This window comes from Thunnus albacares, chromosome 3, assembly GCF_914725855.1.
Source record: "Thunnus albacares chromosome 3, fThuAlb1.1, whole genome shotgun sequence".
Taxonomy (NCBI): domain Eukaryota; kingdom Metazoa; phylum Chordata; class Actinopteri; order Scombriformes; family Scombridae; genus Thunnus; species Thunnus albacares.
The window spans coordinates 9,729,605-9,748,137 of record NC_058108.1 but is presented as its reverse complement, the minus strand read 5'-3'; the positions used below and the strand labels follow the sequence as shown (position 1 = coordinate 9,748,137).

Below are 18,533 nucleotides of genomic sequence, written 5' to 3'. Positions count from 1 at the left end.
TAAGCCATGACAATGAACCAGCACCAACAAGACAGGACCCTGAACATGGAATCAGGACCCTGACATGCAATACAGCCAATATTCATGTTATTAATTACAGCTGTGCTTTTCCTGCTATGACATATCTGTTAGCTGAGAAAAATGACCATTATAAAGTGACTGATCTGACCAGAAGTACAACCAGTGCTGGAGGAAAATCTATGCAGCAGTGAATTTCACTCTGGGAGTTTTACATTATTGTTGTTGGTTTGAGTCGCTAACAGCAGCAAAAAGTATTGGTGAGACAACAGAAAAGAAAATCAGTGCTAACAGGAAGGAGAGTGGTATCAATCTTCTCATGTAACTCTCTACAAGAGAGCAAATAAGATTCTTTCCCAAAATGTTAAAATATCCTTTAATGGAGATGCTAGCTGAAGCAAAGCTAACTATGTTCAATTTTAATGACCTACCCTTCCAAAACACACAAAGACGTAGCTGTTGTCTGGTAGTTTTGTACTGTGTTATCTGCTAAATTTCTACTTTTGTCAGGAAAAGCAAGTGCACATCCTCTTACACAATTGCTGCATAAATATTTGCATATATAAGCCATGTTGCACTACCTCTGCTTGGTGACAAGTGGATAAAACACTCCCAACTACTCACTGTGTCTGGGCAGTGTCACAGATAAGAGACTGAAGTGTTTGCTGTGATTTCTGGGTAATGTACAAATGATTGAAACACTGTTGGGACCTGACTGAAAACAGAAAATTTGGTCTGTAAATGTCCAGAAGAAAATATGTTCTAGGTGAAACCAGACAACACTCCATAAAATGACTGCTGGCACATCTCACAAATACTCACCAAATACAAATAAACATGTAAACATGTAAACTAACACTCTGCTTTTACCTTGCAGTCATGCAAGGAATGTCACTTGCCGATTTGACTCTCACATCTCTCTCTTTCTGTCACTCACTCTTTTTTTCTGTCACACCAAGAGGCCCTCTCTCTACCATCCCTGTGCCTGCTGGGTAATATGTACATAAGGTGAAGAAAGCAACTGTGATTGGCTGTCTAGCCCCCAGGCACTATGTGATTGGCTGAGTGACCACAACAGGGGAGGCCGGTATTTATAGCTGTTGCTCATCAGAACACTGAAACCAGAGCCTCTGGACCTCATGGTTATTCCTGTAGGAGCCATGAGTCTGCTTACACACACACACACACACACAGACGTCACACATAAGTGCATATTGCACTCAGAAACTTTCTCTTCACACTGTTATATCTCTTAAACACTGACAGTGAGGAGATGAAGGAATAACAATAAGCATATTTCCAGGTATCTGCATACCTGGAAATTGCAAGTGTCCCATTAAACACTTTTCTTGTCGTCCATGTGTCTCTTACACACACACACGCACATACACATCCCCTCCCAAAAACATAAAACTGCCTCTCATTCTTCACATACAAGCTCACATCAACTGGACATTCAGAGGATACCTAAACCTTGGCAACCACACAAACACACACACACACACACACACACACAGCATTATTTGGTGGGCAGGCCCACAGTACAGTGTGGTGGGTTCATTTCTTACATTGATAAAGTTACTCTATAAACACCTGCAATAAATCACAGGTTTATTTATTGGCCTGTTAGTGTTAAATGACAGAGCTATCGTTCTGCAAAACCCTAGAGGTAAAATTAGGAGAATTTATTTATCTAAAGGAGACACTTTAAAAAATAGAATGTAGAAACCTTAGATTTTGGATTTTGGTACCATTTTCTTATATCCCTCAACTTGCATCTTCGACTTCATTTAGTTGTTTGTATTTGCATGTAACAAGAGTTAAATTGATGATGTTTTTTGCGGTCACTCAAAGCCATTTTGGCTTAAAAGAAATAACAAAAGAAATTGTGTTTTCTGTAAGAGACAGAACACTTTTTCAATATTTGACCGTCTCTCTTTTCTTGTGCAACATTCAATCAATATGGGAACCAAGAAACAAAATTTGAATTTATGTAAAGTTAGGAAGTATCTCACATTATATGATCTAGGTTTGTCCAGTTACACACAAATAAGAAATATACCAACAACAACAAAACTGAGTCAGCTATGTGAGGCTCTGTACTTTGCCAAAGTAGTGTTAGTGTTGCCTTTTTGGCTGCAGGCTGCAGCGTCTATATTCACACAGCAGAAAAACCTCTTACTCACAGTATCCACAGCGAGTGCCCCCCTCGAACACAAAGCCATTTGGCACAGCACCATATCGACGTAACGCCGACAACTTCCAGTGGCCAATGACAACAGGAGGGAGGCCCCTGGTGAGGACCAATAAGTTGTTGCACAGGTGGAGGGAGGCGGGGCCACTCTCCAGTTTGGTACCTGGCTCCACATTGACGCTGAACCTGTGGACTGAGGAGTGAAACACAGACAGACAGAGAGGTGTGAAAAAGACAAATGAGTGTGTGCGTGTGTCCCACATACTTAGTCATAAAGACAATAGAGGTATCATTGATCACAAAGCCACATCAATCACTAAACAAATGAGGTGGAACATAAAAACAAACAGTATACCACACACACACACACACATACACAAACACACAAGCACACATAAAACAGTGATGGCGGTGATAATGATGATTTAGCAGTTCTTTAAGCTCTGCTGGCTGCAATTTGTCATCACTCAGTTTGTGCAGATGGCACTTTTTCAGCGCCAAGCTCTGTCTCCCCCTTTCACATACTGTATTGCATCACATACAGTTTACATACTGTACATGTAGAACTATATACTTGCCCACAGAGCATCATCAGTGGAGCCTGGTGGGTAAAAATCATCATCATCTATCCTTGAAGTCACGAGACAATAATAAAATCGTACTAAATAAACAAAGAGAATAAACTGAAAAATCTAAGAATTTATATGGTAAATAAATTCATAAAAACGTATTTTATGTAGAGACTAAAGGACGCTTGCTGTTTTCTGTTAAGTCTGTGGAGCGAACTGAAGAGCTCTGCCTGGATAACTAGGTGCAGTCTGTCTTGCAGGCAGCTGAACAGTCAAAGATGTAGCTGAGGGCTAAGTCATGCTTTGTGTTAAAAAAATCTCTGCAAACGTTTTGCATAGCATAGTGAAATGAATTAAAACCAGTGGCTGCCTGGAAGGTAGGAGGAAATGAGCATGCTTGTGAAAATGTTAACAGAAATGTAAAATGTTGTATACTACAACGAGAAACACCACCGGTATAAGAGGCTGCCAGTGGAGGATATTTAAATTAAGATGAAACGGTTTCTACATTTGGCTGAAGAGAAAAGCCTTGCAGCAGCATGGTAGACAACATGCAGGCATTAAATAGACTTTTGTTAGGTAATTGGAGCTGTAGTGATTTACAAGAGGAAATAAATCTGTGAAGGACTTTTTCTAGGTCAGCTCAAGGTTGTGGTGGATACACCGAATCATCCCTAGATTCTGTGATGTGAGTTTTACATTGGAAGATAAATATCCAGCGTTCGTGTTATGAATTTTATTTTAATAATCAGAGGAACAGAAAAGAGAGTTAGTGTCGTTAAACTGGAAGATGTTCTCTGACACTGAGCTCTTAATATCTAAGATGGCTCTAATTCAAAAAGTCAAGACAGCTGCTGTTAGAGGTTTTCGAGGGGAGATATGTTACAGTCACATGGTGATGAAGGAGCAGACTGCTTGTGGATAATATGATTAAGGGGAAGAAATGAATGGAGCCTAGAAAATATCTTGCAGGTGATATTTCAGAGGAAGAATTAGCTGTTCAGAGAGATGTTATAGGTAGTGACAGTGCCATCTGTGCAAAAAAAAAAGTGCGCATTCGAGTCACAGCCTGGCACGGTTAAAATTCAGACCGGAGTCATTTAAATAAGTTATTAAAATTCATGATAGTTGAGGGAACATGTTCTCAATAAGACTAGTTTTATAAAGAAAGTTTGGACAGAGATAAAAAGTTATTTATGAGGCCTGCCAGTTAAAATTCTTTTGTGAAACGCTGCTAACTTATAATTGAAAGCCAGAGTTTTTAACAATAGGTAAAATGATTAAAGTGTTGAATACTTTGAGGTGCTTGGCTGGAACTGTATCAACAGATGAAAGATTGTATTATCTTCCTCAGAATTTATTGTGGTAATAAGGCTCTGAAAAATATTTTTCAGTTCTTGTGAAAACACATTTGCGAGCTTCTTATTGTGCAGGAGAAGTCTCTGAGGTAGAGGAGGGACAAACAACCAAATACTACAATAAAAATGATCCTTTAGAGGCATTATTTCTTGAAAATTTGGAACACACTATAGTATAAGATAAACATAACTTTTATGAGGTACATTACTTTGGCGCAGTCCACTCTTTTTTCCATACCCCACTCTCCACTCAAAAGAAAGTTGTGATGTTGAGACAGCAGATTTTGCAGATAAAGAACGGCCAATGTGATGGGAAAGAGATTGCATCTGTTTGTGTAATTCCACTTCAGAAAGTGACCTCCAGTGGCTTTTTTCTTTTAATTTTTAACCTTTACAAGTGAGCACAGATGTTTTATTTAAGCAAAACACTGATTCACATGCAGAAATATCTTCCATTCAGTCAAATTACAGAAGATTTTCAGGCTTTGAAAACACGTGAAGGCCAATGAGTGATTAAAAATATACCATGTCCTAAATGCTCTTAAAAACACAAGTAGTCTGATTTTACTCAACAATAGCAAGAAATTATTGTAATATACATTGATCGAAGGTTTGAAGGAATAATTTGTTGATTGATAACACAGTGAATGAACTCTTCATCAATTTCTGGAACTCCAAACTCATCATCTTTTTTGCAGTTTGTTTTAGAACTGATGAAAAGTTTCTTATTCACATTTACAACTACTCAGTGTTTGAGGATGAGCTCAGATACGACTAGACCTGGAGAATCAAAGCTTTACTTGTGGGCCTTCATGAATACAAGGATTGTTGTTATTGTTGCAGCAATACTTGATAAAAAAAAACAACTTATAAAACAAACAGCACACATTTTTGATGCGTGTTATCGAGCTTTCCCCTTCAGCGCACAAAACCCTGCACATCACACCTTCAAACAACAACACAGCACTGCGACATCCACACAAGGCCAAACCACTGACCTTCTCCCAGGCTGTAGCGGATGCGGGCATCCCAAGCCAGCAGGGCTTCTCGGCTGTGGAAGCCCAGGACCAGCGTGTGTGCCAGGCAGAGGATGGAGAGGGTGTAGGATACGCCGTCGTAGCCCGTCCCTGGCTCCACACCACAGATGCCCTAACAAAGCAGAGTAGTTGTTTCTATTATCACATTTGAGATGGCTGCATTTGGTAAAATATCATTTTTTCCTGTTCTATCATCTCTCCTGATAGAGGTGAAGTGGATTCATCCAAATTAAATTCTGATATCAGGTGTGGAGACTTTTCCAGCCAAAGGAGGTGACAAACTGAAACTCAAGAGCAAAACACGAGGCAGTCTCAAATATCAGAGAGTGAGCAGTCTGTCCGGGGAAAGCTGAATTCATTAATGTTATAGTGAACCTTGTGACTCTCTGGTTCCTTTGGACTTAATAATCTTACACACATAACAACAATATGAGCTTTAAAATGTCTTGATGTGATGTTTTGGACTCATATAGTTAACTGCCAGAACTCTTTTATAGCTGACAAATTCTGACTGGCATTCATTCTAATGTGACCCACTTCAAGTCCCTCCGTCTATGTGGCATCAACATTATTTGATCTATGCTGTGTACATGTGACAGCAGTCTCATGATAGCAGTAGGAAGCCTGAGGTATCCATCAAAGCGCTGTAATAAAACTGCCACCAGTGCGATTCACCTGCACTTCAGATCAGAGGCAGCCAGCCTTTGGTCTGCTGCAGCCGAACATATACATACCTCCAGTGTCACATTTAGCCTCTCCTTGTGGCCGCTGCTCTTCTCCTTCCCTTTCTTCTTCTCCTTATACACCAGCAGAGACAGACAGTCTGAGGAAGACACACACACACACACACACACACAGAGAGAGAGAGAATGACAAGCTTTAAAGACCGACAGGCTCAAAAGTCAATTTTCTGATTAATAGCAGAATAACAACACTGTCACTTTTTTGTAATCCCTGCTGCGTGCCTGCGTGTGTTTGTGGCACAGCTGTCATAACAAATCCCTAAAACAATGAACTGATCGGTTGGCACAGCTGATGATGAAAGTCAAGACACAAATGTACGCACATAGGTTACATGATCACAGAGAGAGAGAGAGAGAGAGAGGGAGAGAGAGTACATCATTCCCACCACTCCTGCCAGTTCCTGTAGTCATGGTATGTGTGCTGATGAGCTCAGTGTCCTCACAGCATCTAAAGTGAAACTCACTTCATTTTTGAAAGACACGTGGCTCTCTTTTTCTACCAAACATGCGGAGAAAAAGACCTGTTACACTAAAGTTATGTCACAGTTTCTGTTTGTGGTTGCAGCTTTTCAAATAATTAACCTTAAATCAAACTGGCACTATAGAGCCCTCGTGATTTTATGTCCCCATTCCTAATTTGAAGAGGACACGTCTGCACCGTTTCAAGGTGATTTTGCTCAATTTAATAAATGCAATGACTCGATCAACTCCGCTGATGCAGCCACTGCGCAACACCCACACGTGTTGACGCGGATATGTTGCGTTATGCGCTCCTGTGGCGCACAGCCAAGAGTCCGGTTGACAAGTTGTGATTAGTTTAACTTCAGAAAATCGGATGATATTAGTGCCGAATGATACGGGTGACTTAGCTGATCCTGCGTGGTTGTGAAAATGTGCAAAAACTGACCAGAGTTTATCGATTATAAAAATAGAAGCGGTTTCGCCACTTACCTGCGACCGGAGAGGGCTTCCGAAGAACGACCCACCGAGTCTTCCACTGTGGAGAGGTTTGTAAAGAAACAACAAATTACAAAGTATATATCCCTCTGGTCGGCCTTGAAGTTTAGAGGAAATATTTTTAAGCTTAAAATAAGAAGAACATTGGTGGAATTCACCTTTTTTCCATCTCTAAACTTGACTTGTCCCTCCGCGACAACAGTATCCGTCATCTTCTGTCATGGTTCCGAGCAGCTGTGCGTGTGTGTGTGTATGTGTGTGTATGTGTGTGTTGTGCCTCCCCCTGCTCACAGAGAAGGGGTCACTTTTCAAAATAGCCTTTACAGCGCAGTCCCCGCCGGCAGACTGCACTCTCTCCCCGACAGTTAGACCACCGCGGCGGGGAGAGACAGCAGCCTCCCCCCGCTGGGCCCTGCAGAGTTAGTACAGTTGTCATCCTGCGTCAAGTGCTTATTGTTTACAGCGGAGCTAATTCGATTAAAACCGCATAACTCGCGTACCTTTCACTTAACTCATAAAACTGGCACTCAGCCGAGTGTTAGACAGGGATTCATGTTGCCTTAAAGCTAATCAGAGGAGCCTCAGCTCTGTCTGTAGACAATCCAGGTTAATCTGTAAAAGCTGCCTCAAGAATAATGCCAATTAAGATGTTAAATTAGCAAATTAGCCTCAGAGTCTCAATTATAAATCAATTATTATACGAGATTCAAGAAAATACTTTATTACATAAACATGAATATGCATATGTCCACTGAATGAGCAAATCCTGAGAGGAATACAGCAGTCCTCCTGGTTTTACTGGATACTGACTCAGTGTCTGTCTCACAACAGTAAGGTATATAAATTCTCCTGTCATTACTCTTGACCAAGGCACTTAATCTCCAGTGCCCCTGTACTGTAAGGGACTGGGGCAGTTTTTCTCTGAAAGGACAGGTGAATGTGTGAAGTTATTAATTGTCTGGACACAAAACCAATAATATTTATCTCATGGAGAGTCACGGCTTCGCTGTGTTGTTCTGAAATAAGAAGACAGATGAGGGTTTCCTTTTCTAAATGTTAACCTTGAACTGTAACTTCAGCTGGTAGACATATTGAAAAAAGAACTAAAATTAATACTGATACAGTTTTTGTTTGCCTCTTAAAATTACAGGCTTATGTCAAAATGCAGAAATGCAGGTTTTCTCCTGCATGTTATCAGGTATCCTTTAAGGAAGTGCGCTGCTGTGTCCAGACACCATATTACATACTAGAGCTGAAACTATCAGTTAATTAACTGAATTAACTGGCAACTATTTTAATAATCTATTAATAATTTTGGTCAATTTTGAAGCAGCTTATAAAATGTGAAGATTTTCTGCTTTTCTCTGTTTTATCATAATGTACATGTATAAGGACATTGCACTGAAAAATGTTCACTATTTCTGACATTTTATAGACCAAACAATTAATTTATAAATTTAGGAAATATTGGTCAGATAAATCAAGAATGAAAAGCATTGTTAGTCGAAGACAAACGGTTACTTTTGAATGTCACTGCCAGTTAAACTTCACAAGGAGAAGACAAAATATTTTCCCAAAAATCTAATACTTATTTTTTATTTTCCTGCAGCTGTTTCACCACCATTCATGAAGTGTTTTGATTTTTTGCAGCTGTGAGCAGCTCCAGCATTGCCTTTGTGCATAGTGATATCAAAAGCGCACTCGAAAATTACACACTCTTTATGCTTTTTCATGCTTATACGTGCGCCGACTTTGACGGCTACAGTTTGTTCTGTTACTTTCCAGTGTGAACACAATACAGCACGTACTCAAACAATGCTTAGAATGAGTATGTAGTGTGGAACTGGCACACAGCCTTTGATTAATCTCAGCCTGCTGTCTTCTAATGGTAGCCCTCAGTAGGTAGTCTGGGGAGCAGCTGCACAGTTGTTGACACCGGGCTCTTAACCTCAATTTGAAGCCTAGAAAACGTTTCAGCTGCTCCATCAGTGCAGTCAGAGTAGACATGAGCGGGGCAGACAGTCCGTGAGTCAGTGGGCTCCTCAAACAAAGGTTGCTTTCAATTTACTCCTGTCTATCTGGCGTTTGCCCTCACTTTGCTCCAACTGTCTCTTGGCTTTGACCATGGAGGGAACCTCTGAAGTCTGGTACACGGTTGACCTCGTCCTGCTTCCACGGCAACGCAGCTCCAAGGCCACACCCTCCCACTTCCGGTCTAGTTCTGAACCCCGAGAGCCCCGGAGGTCTCGGGAACCTCTGCGGGTTTGCCTGGTGTCTTCTGAGTCTGCAGCGGCCTCGATTTTGTCAACATCCAAGGCTCGTTTTGGAGTTGCGTGGTTGGAGCGGGATGAAGGTGACTTGGATTTGCGTCGTGAGCGAAGGGGAGGCCGGGGAGGGGGGGGAGGAGGAGATGGAGAGGGAGGTGTGGGGTTGGAAGATGTTGTTCTTCTGCTGGGCATTTTGAAATCTCCTCCTCCTCTCACCATCCCTCTCCATCTGTCTCTGTCTTTACCTGAGGAAGAAGAGGCTGCAGTAAAAAAGGACAGATGACAAAACAGACAGGAGGCAAAAGAAATGACAAAACACTCACCGCCACTGCAAACCATCCACATGCAAGGAGCACTCCAAGAAAACACAAAATAAGTCCAGAATGTTCTGCGTTTGTCGGTAAAAGTCGGTGGTGCAGTGAGGAATAAGATAAAAAACAAGAACACACGGTCTATAACCTGAAGCTAAGACATATCATCATCCTTCTGTGTTTATGTGTATATGAAGAAGAGAGTGAGAAATTAAGATTATTCATATTCTGTCAAATTCAGTCAAATATCACACTTTGACAGCCATGACCAGACTGTAGCCAACTGCACTAACACCATGGATACAGCATCTCACACACACACACACATACACACACACACACACACACACACACAGAGCTGGGAAGCAGCAGGAAACTAAGTGGATGTGACAGATATTCCTAAACTGGCCTTTGGCTATGACATCATGGGAAAGAGGGTTAGATGGTGCTCACTGCCAGTGTGTGTGTGTGTGTGTGTGTGTGTGTGTGTGTGTGTGTGTGTGTGTGTGAGGGAAGAGAGACCCTGTCCACTTAATACAGGCTGCTGCCATCTACTGGCTGAGAGTCAGAGAGATGTATTTTGTTGGTGATAGCTGATGTGCCTTCTTTTTGTTCACAGTTCGTTTTTTTTACACAATTATGTGACTTTGATTTCAGACTGTTGTCTCATTTCATTACTTTTTTTTTTTTCTTTTAAATGGCTTTGTCTTGTTTCAAAAGGTGCAGATAAATCAATTAGAACAAGCCACTCACACAGCAGACATGTGGACATTAAATTGTTGAAAGAGCACAAGTGTAATTAATGAGGATAATAGGAACACAGCCATCGTTAATGTTGTTAGTTCCACCTGTGCTTTTCCTGCTATGACAAGTCAAAATATCTGCTGTGACAAATGCTTATTACAAACAAAAGCAGTGAAGGCAAGATTGAAATTAAGGCGTAGATACACAATCTTTTTTTTTTTTTTCTAGCATTGTGGTTCAATGGATGACTGATACAGTCTTCTTCCCACTCTGGCGGATGTACAGACAGAGTCGTACCAAGTACAAGTGCTGCAACTTGTCTTCAGTATTACTCGACAGCAAGGACTGTATTGAAGACTAATGGGCTATATGTCACATAATTCCCCGCATAGCTTTGCCAGTGTGTTGTGCAGAGCCTTTAATGATTGTGCCATAAAAGTGCAACTAGACTACTCTGTATGTTTTACTCTTCCAAAAAGATGTACAATAACTCGAGTGAAAGAGCAATTTTTAAGTGTTTTAAAGTAACTACAAGCACATGAAATAGTTAAGCTCTCAATTCAGTATTACAGTATGTTTAATTAGCTCATTTCAACTCAAGATATCATACAGTGTAATCTGGAAAATGAGGAAGAAAAAGTCTTCTCCCCCCTCTTCCTCTGTCCACCATTTTTATGTTTCTCCTCTCACCAGCAGATGGGGCCATTTGAGGTGACAAGCACTAGACGCTCCGCACTAGAGGGCTTTTGTTGGCCAGTGGACACATGGGCAGTGGTCCCAGAAAGAGCCAGTGAATTGAAACACAGAGCCAAAACTGTATTCGTATAACAGCTCCTGTGTACAAGGTTTTCCCATGCAATTACAGCAACAATAAGATAACTGACTGGGTCCTGTAGTATGAAAAGAAGAATCACACCCAGGAATTAGTTTACTTTGAAGAAACTTCAGTACTTCCTTGGAATTTAAATTAGAATTAAATTCAATTTTAATGCTCTTAAAAGGTAAACATTACTGAATGTCAACACTTTGAGGATGGAAAGGACTTTGTATTGTTATTCTCATCTGATAAAACCATCACTATCTTGTTTCCTTACACATACAGATCCTTGTCTTTTTGTCCTTTCCACTCTATTTTCCCGACATTTCTTTGACAGAGTCTTCTGGGAAACACTTGAAAAATCTTGAAAAATATTTATCTCCCTTTCTGTTTCTGTACGGAGATGGACGGGTTAATTATATGGACTGGTTAAATACAATCAGTTGGCTGCTGTTGTCACATGTCAGTACCGGAGGAAACACAAACACAACAGAAAACACTGAAGAATTATTCTAATGAAAACCGCTACAGAATAAGATCATCATGTGATGCTAAAGACACGCAGATGTAGGCGCTTCTGTGTGAGCGCGAGCATGTATGTGTGAAGTGGAAACGAGTATGTGTGTGTGTGTGTGTGTGTGTGTTAGGATGAGGAAGAAACAGAACTTAGTTTTGTTTGTGGGCTACCAAAGAGCCCATGACAAAGCTTGCCTAACAAGGCGTTGAGCAGAGGGGAACCCATGCATAGCTAATAGCCCAGTACCCCCAAAAAGCCTTTGTACCCCGAAACAAAAGCCTTGTCCTGCAGACAAACACACACACACACACACACACATATATATAAAGAGGAAAGAACAGAAGAGGCAATAGAAAGAGAGGGAGAGGAATATCAAGTAAGCTAGATAGGAGAAAGAGAGTGTTTGACAGGCTGAGGTGGACAGAGGTCAAAAACAGAAAAATATAAAAAGAATAAAATAAAAATAAAGAAAAACATAACTTAAGAATCTTCTTTGCTGGTATTGAAAAAGCATTTCAACTATAATGGCTGAATTTAAGAACAAGAACTATGAGCGGGATCATCTGAGATGTGCCAGTAATAGTAATAGTAATAGTGAGGAATAGTTTGATATATTGTGAAATGCCTTTATTCACTTTGTTGCCCCTCATTTCTGTTCGGTAAATATGAAGCTGCAGCCAGCAGCCTTTTTATTTAGCTTAGCACTAAGACTGAAACAGGTCGACAGCTTGCCTGGCACTGTCCAAAGGTAACAAAATCTGTCTGCCAACACCTCCAAAGATCAGTAATTAACATCTTGTTTGTTTAATCCTTACAAACCTGAAATATAAAGATGATGTGGTTTTTTGGGGGGGTTATGTGCCAGATTATTTCTTGGCATTAACTTTCTGGAAGAAATAGTCTGTACAACCCTTCATAAAACTCCTATTTGGTGTTTTTAAACACGTATTAAGCAAACAAGATATAACACATCATATCTATACGGCACATACACTGCATATAACCTATATATACACCTTTCGACAGAGCCAGGCTAACTGTTTCCTTCATTTTTCAGTCTGGCTCCAGCTTCATATTTAACAGACAGACATGTCATTCTATTCCTTCAACAATGGGAATATGAGGGTGCATATAAAAACTCCATGTAAACATTGATCCCAGTTCAGCACCTCGATGCAGAGAAGTGCTAAATACAAATGTGGGACACACACTCATGAAAAATGAAGTGAGGAAAATTGAGTATCTTGGATATTGTTGAAAGTCTAAGAAAAGAAAGGAGGCTAATCACATGATGCTCTGCAGAGAGAGTTTAAACTCTAAAACATTTATTTGATCTATTTACAGACAGTACAGTCAACTGAACAGAACAGAGAATTGATTTCTACTGTGACACAACTGAAGAAACAGCATGGCTGCATTGCAATTCAACAATGACTACAGTAACGCGGTGATTTCACGAAGTTGACTATATACAAATTAATACTTTTAACTGATAGATAGTGAAAATTAAAAGGATGTGGGATAAATTAATGTTTTCTGGAGAATATAGTACAGAATAAAGTAAGAGTAAAACCTGTAAAAAGTGAAACCTTTTGACTTGTTAGTCCAGTTTTTCCAGCTGAGTCCCTGTAGGAAATAACAGCTCAAAACATTGTTGAATTGCTAGACTGTGAAAACTCATTTAAGAAAAAAACAAAAAAACAAAAACAGATGCTGCTGCGCGATGTAGTGCAAAGAAGAAGACGGAGATGAAAAAAAAGAGAAAACTGCTCACATACAGACGGATCAGAACTTTCTGGATTATTTGGTCAGAGAGCGAGATCGCATGTGTGCGCCGTCGCTATAGTCTGTTTTCATGAGTGACACGAGAAACGCCTGAGGTGAGAGAACAGTGTTGGAAACACAGAATGTACTGTGCTCGAGTCGATAAAGAACAGCTGAGCAAATGTGTGCGTTCATGGTACTGTAGCATATGTCTGTATTTATAGGGTCAGCATGCAGTGTGTTTAAAAGCATGTAATAAGTTGAAAATAACACATGGTCCGCATAGAAGTGCGCTAAAGTAGCCTCCATACCGCTCTGGATTTGGAGCAGCTGATTATTAGCAAATATCATCAACTGTTTTCTGAAGGCAGCTCAACCACCTGTAGCATGAAATAAACTGTGTCCACAGTAAAAAAAAAAAAAAAAAGAGGGAAAAAATGATTTTAAAATGTGTAAGGATGTGTAAAGTCTTGTTTGTAATTGGCTAAAGTGCATTGTTAGATTCTGTACACTGGGGGGGCTGGAGGAGGGAGTTTGGCACTGGTCATCACCAAGTCATCCTGAGCTCGCCCTCGAGCTTACGTCTCCAGAAACAAATCCACAGCGAGTCCGCTCAACAGTTCACACAGATACACACCACGCAGGGAAATTCCAAAGACAAGCTCCATCCAAGCCTAATGCATCCATTTTTCCTCTTGTCATGTGCCTGACCTGTTATCTTAAGGCTGCTGTTAACCTACAGTAGATGCTGGCCAGAGGGTAGTGCATACATCACTATATCAACTCACTATTTGACTAAATGAACACTTATTTCTATTGTATGTGATGAGGGTCGTAGCTCTGTTTTTTTTTTTTTTACATTATTTGTAAGCTGTAGCTGTATTAGCTGTATTTTTACACTTGAATCTGGAGTTTAATGTTTTTGTAACTTGACTTAAATTGTAGAAAGTGATTTGTTAAATTAAAACATGTTCTTGGGGAAGGGAGAAGATCTGGATGCATTCTGGGCCATTCAGCCACAGACCGAGAGTTCTCAAGGTCTGGACTGAAAATGGCTGACAAGGAACTTCAAACTGACTTGAAAGGGTCTCCAGTCCCGCTCGCAGTCAGGTGAAGGAAGAGGTGAAAGTTCAGAAGTTTATAGAGTTCACACGGGGTAGGTACCTGAGCTAGGCCGACCGTCCTGTGCTTGTTGTTGGGGTCGTGGGTGGGGTTTGCACGTTAGGGCTGAGGGAGTGACGTAGTTGAGGATGGGGCTGTTAATGTCCCCCTCTCCCACTAGAGTCAGATCAGACCGGGTGTCCTCCTCCAGCATCTGGACTGATTCTCCCCTGCCAGAGTCCTGGAGGAGACCACGCTGGGCGCCCTGGGATGGGTGGATGGGGGAGATGGTGCCAGGAAATGGAGGAGGTGGTCTGGCTTTCCTCCCCCCTCCACTCTCAGTGCCCAATGCAGAGTCCAAGCTCTGAGACTGATGGCTCGCGTTGAGCAAGTGGGTGCCGCCTCCCCTGTCATTGCTGTTCGCCTTATTGCCCCGGCGACCGCTGCTAGGGAAGCTGCCGTTGTTGGGGTTACAGGAATTAGGGGTGGAGCAACTTGGCTCAGGGTCGTAGGGAGGAGGCGCAGCCTGGTTGGTTGCCGCTGGCGACAGGCGCAGAAAGTCTGGGAGCTGCAGGTCGCTTTTGTTTAGCAGGCCTCGCTGGTCGTCTGCTCGGTTGCTCTGAGCTTTGGATATGAGGTCGAAGAACTCTGCATGCACACACACACACACACACACACACACACATACACACAAGTGCAGACACACAAACACACGCACATGTACGTGCATGTGTGCGCACACACACACACAAATGAATAATCACCCAAAACAACAGTTTGAATACAGTGAAACACATTGATTGTAATTCAGGAAACATGCAGCAGAGGGTGTGTATTAATCAGTTAGACAAGTCAAAGCTACATTCAGTGTGAGCAGAGGTGACTGTGCTACATGTAGCTAGCTAGCTCCGAAAGCAATTGGTGCTGCTTCTGCAATACTGCAGACAGGCAAAAAGGGTTAGTGTGATCATAGCAACACAGCTACAGGAATAAGAGGTCACAAAAGAAAGAGAGGGAGGTCGTTTCATCTTTACCTTCAGCTTCGTCTATATTAATCTTTTTCTGCTTTCTTTTCTCCGGAGCCTTATGGAGAGAGACAGAGTGGTTGGGTAAGGGATGGCTGCTTGTGTTAGGGCTGGGCCCAGCCTTGCCGTTTTCCCCATGGGGGTGGGCTGAACCGGCTTTCCCTGATGGCCTGTCCTCCCCCTGGGGGCCACAAGGAAAGTGGAGCGGGGCATTAGAGCCCTGATGAGTCATGATGGTGCAAGTATGGGCACAAGTACTGACAACACGTGGGAACCAGTGCTACTGATGGTGAGGAGTTTGTAAAATGGGAGTAATTTGACGAGGGATAGGGGGCACATGATGATTCCATGATGGGGGATAATGAGATCGTTGGCTTAATGTAATCAATAATGAATGACATTGATTGAAAATCATTCTAGTAAAACATATAATTTCTAATTAAAGACATGTAGGATGTTCCATTCAGACAACCACAATGTCCAACATTGTGTGTACATCACCAACATGTAGGCTAACAATGACACACACCACAACACCAGAGGGACTAACTATCTACTACTTAAGTGCCACACTACTGCCCTTGAGGCGAGAAGAAGTCTGTTTTAAAAACAATTCCATTAGAATCGAACAAGTAATGAAGTAATGAATGACCACTTCAGATGGTCATCAATAAGCTAAAACCCCAATAATACCAAGAAAACCTAGACAGCAATTGAAAGTACTACCACCACCAACTAATTCCCTTCCAGGTGGACAGAGGGAGTTTCTGGAGATTTTGAGACCCAGCAAAAGCTCTCCGAGGCTGGGCATTTATCACCTGGCCAGTGGATTTGTTATGGAAGAAAGAGAACCAGCAAACCAGAGAGAAAAGTCGGTGATGCATTCGGCCACAGGCAGACCACAATAATGGAACATTAGGATCCTTGAGAGTGTGACGGGGCTCTTGGCCCCACATGACAGTGCACATAATACAGTCACACACAGCCTGCACGCTGCCAGAGACACACATCATACACCTGCGCACATTTATAACACATTGCAAACAGACATGGGTGATTGAAGACAGCGAGAGAGACACTTAGTAGCGTGACATCATCAACCAGGAAGTGGAGACATTCGGTGGGTTATGGAACATTCCAGAGCGAGAGGAAAAATTGGAAATAAGAAGTTGGAGGGGATCTTACTGTTGTTGATTGGTTTCTGCTGGTAGAGGGCGGGACGTGGCTCTTAGAGGGAGCTGCTTTCTGTTTGTCTGCTGAACAAAGGAGAGAGACAGGCAGATGTAATGACACTGATGAAAAATTATAATAAATGAGACGGCAATGCAATTGCTATTTTTTGTTAAGGTAATGAGAGACAGCAGCTCACATTTGTTGACAGAAACTTTGTGTGTGTGTGTGTGTGTGTGTTCCTTACCTTTTTCAGGGGTGTTTTCTGCTATATCTAATACAACTCGCAGCCCATCCAGATTGGATATAGGAAGGCCTAGATCTAAAGGCTCCGACTCCCCACTCTGCATCAAACAGACACACACACGAAATGAGAATAACTTTATCACGACTTGTCTGTCTATTTCTGTCTGTCTACAGGCATCTAGGCTGAGGGGGGACTTACAATGCGTGCCACCAAATCAGAGAGGTGCAGGCCATATTTGGCCACTACAGGCCTGAGGACCTCAGTCACTGGCTTGGTGGGCTTTGCTTTTAGACCCACTGAACGGTTAATAGGGACCAAGTCAAGTCTGGAACAAGAGAGAACAGAATTAACACTTCCTGTAGGGCTCTGTAGCTGTAGTGTTAGTGGTAACAACATAGCAAGGACTGGTTGGAAAGGTTATTTTGATATTGCATAAAAGCAAACCTGATTACGACTACATGTTACTGACCTGAAGAGAGTGCGTTTTTCTAGTCGGAGGTCTCGAGAGCACAATGTCATACAGTCTTGGTCCAAAACAAGTGGCTGAGAAAGCGAGACAGAGAAGCACAGAGAGAAAAATAGAGTTAAATAAAGCAGAAGAAAACAAAATCATGACAATTTCTGCTCTAAAACCCTTCTTTTTTTACATCTTTTATCAAAAATACATATGTAATTTTTTGTTTTGGGTACTTGGGGGCACAACTTCACAACAAGCTGAAAATCAAACATGTTTGACAAATTATGACCTTATGAAGTTAATATGGCTAACATGTTGGCAATCTATTGCCTGTTTGAGCAGTGAGACTGAAAACAAACAGTAAAACCAAAACAAAGACCCAAAAGATACTAAAACGCTCCACAGAACTGAGAGAAACTGGGTAATAAGTCTGTGGGTTTGTCACCAAGATTGACATCTTTCATATTTAATATAGTCATTTAACCAATTGTTCATATAGAACTAATGATTAAGGCAGCTTTAAATTTTTTATTTATATTTTTTAAAGTAACCAAACTGACCCTATTTTTTTTTACAGAATCTTTGAGGCCAAAAAACAATATTTGGGACAGCCCCACATCCATTTGTGTTGTACCTTCTCCCCTCCAACCAGGAAGAGGTCTATAGCTGCCAGGTTGATGCAGAGCTTCTCACAGAGGCCCAGCAGCAGGTCCCTGATGGACACTCCGGCTCTCAGTGGCACAGAGCAACATGAACCATCCGGCAAGGTTATGTTACACTGCCTCAAGGGGGCGCTGCCCCCTCCACGCTCTGTTGACACTGATACTGCACCACGGGAAACATCACCCTGGAGGAAGAAAACAGAGACAGAGACCAGGAGTTAGAGAGGAGATAAAGACAGTGAGAAGAGGGTTAAAATAATAAGAGAAACAATAGAGGTAGCGGCTGATAAACAAGCAGTTTTTATGACATTATTTCAGTAATTTTAATGTTTTTTATTTTAAGTTACTTTTAAAGCAGATAAATTAAATTAAATGAGAGGAAGAGAGTAAAAAAGCATCTCTATGCTGACATGAATGTCTATGTTCCCATTGTTGTAATGCCTAAACTGATTATCTGGCGATGTCTCTTTCCAGACTGACCTCATTCCTCCCTGACCCCGATGTCCCAAGCTCCAAACTGGCTCCTGAAGACAGTGAACCCTGTGATTCACGGCGACCGTTGCTTCCAGAGAAAT

General features: G+C 41.6%; 2 protein-coding genes and 1 long non-coding RNA gene across 10 annotated transcripts in view; 1 reads left to right on the top strand and 2 right to left on the bottom strand.

Moving 5' to 3' along the window:
• Nucleotides 1–7,471, bottom strand: part of LOC122979090 (protein Dok-7-like) — a 22,682-nt gene extending 15,211 nt beyond the window's left edge. For 2 of the 3 annotated variants that reach the window (XM_044346300.1, XM_044346303.1), the window contains exons 1-5: nucleotides 7,035–7,471; nucleotides 6,871–6,916; nucleotides 5,911–5,999; nucleotides 5,138–5,288; nucleotides 2,205–2,405 (exon numbers count right to left, since the gene is read on the bottom strand). In XM_044346300.1, coding sequence (XP_044202235.1) covers nucleotides 2,205–2,405; nucleotides 5,138–5,288; nucleotides 5,911–5,999; nucleotides 6,871–6,916; nucleotides 7,035–7,088 — 541 coding nt within the window. In that variant the 5' untranslated portion in view covers nucleotides 7,089–7,471. The remainder of the gene's footprint in view (nucleotides 1–2,204; nucleotides 2,406–5,137; nucleotides 5,289–5,910; nucleotides 6,000–6,870; nucleotides 6,917–7,034) is intronic. The other variant, XM_044346302.1, reaches the window with a different exon arrangement.
• LOC122979092 lies at nucleotides 6,390–18,522 on the top strand. The gene is made up of 3 exons (XR_006402795.1): nucleotides 6,390–6,926; nucleotides 17,949–18,063; nucleotides 18,433–18,522. It is a non-coding gene; the product is annotated as an uncharacterized LOC122979092 (long non-coding RNA).
• Nucleotides 12,825–18,533, bottom strand: part of rgs12b (regulator of G protein signaling 12b) — a 48,700-nt gene continuing 42,991 nt past the window's right edge. For 2 of the 6 annotated variants that reach the window (XM_044346295.1, XM_044346294.1), the window contains exons 12-19: nucleotides 18,439–18,533; nucleotides 17,931–18,143; nucleotides 17,309–17,382; nucleotides 17,038–17,164; nucleotides 16,840–16,936; nucleotides 16,608–16,678; nucleotides 15,432–15,603; nucleotides 12,825–15,045 (exon numbers count right to left, since the gene is read on the bottom strand). In XM_044346295.1, coding sequence (XP_044202230.1) covers nucleotides 14,444–15,045; nucleotides 15,432–15,603; nucleotides 16,608–16,678; nucleotides 16,840–16,936; nucleotides 17,038–17,164; nucleotides 17,309–17,382; nucleotides 17,931–18,143; nucleotides 18,439–18,533 — 1,451 coding nt within the window. In that variant the 3' untranslated portion in view covers nucleotides 12,825–14,443. The remainder of the gene's footprint in view (nucleotides 15,046–15,431; nucleotides 15,604–16,607; nucleotides 16,679–16,839; nucleotides 16,937–17,037; nucleotides 17,165–17,308; nucleotides 17,383–17,930; nucleotides 18,144–18,438) is intronic. The other 4 variants (XM_044346297.1, XM_044346296.1, XM_044346298.1 and 1 more) reach the window with 4 other exon arrangements.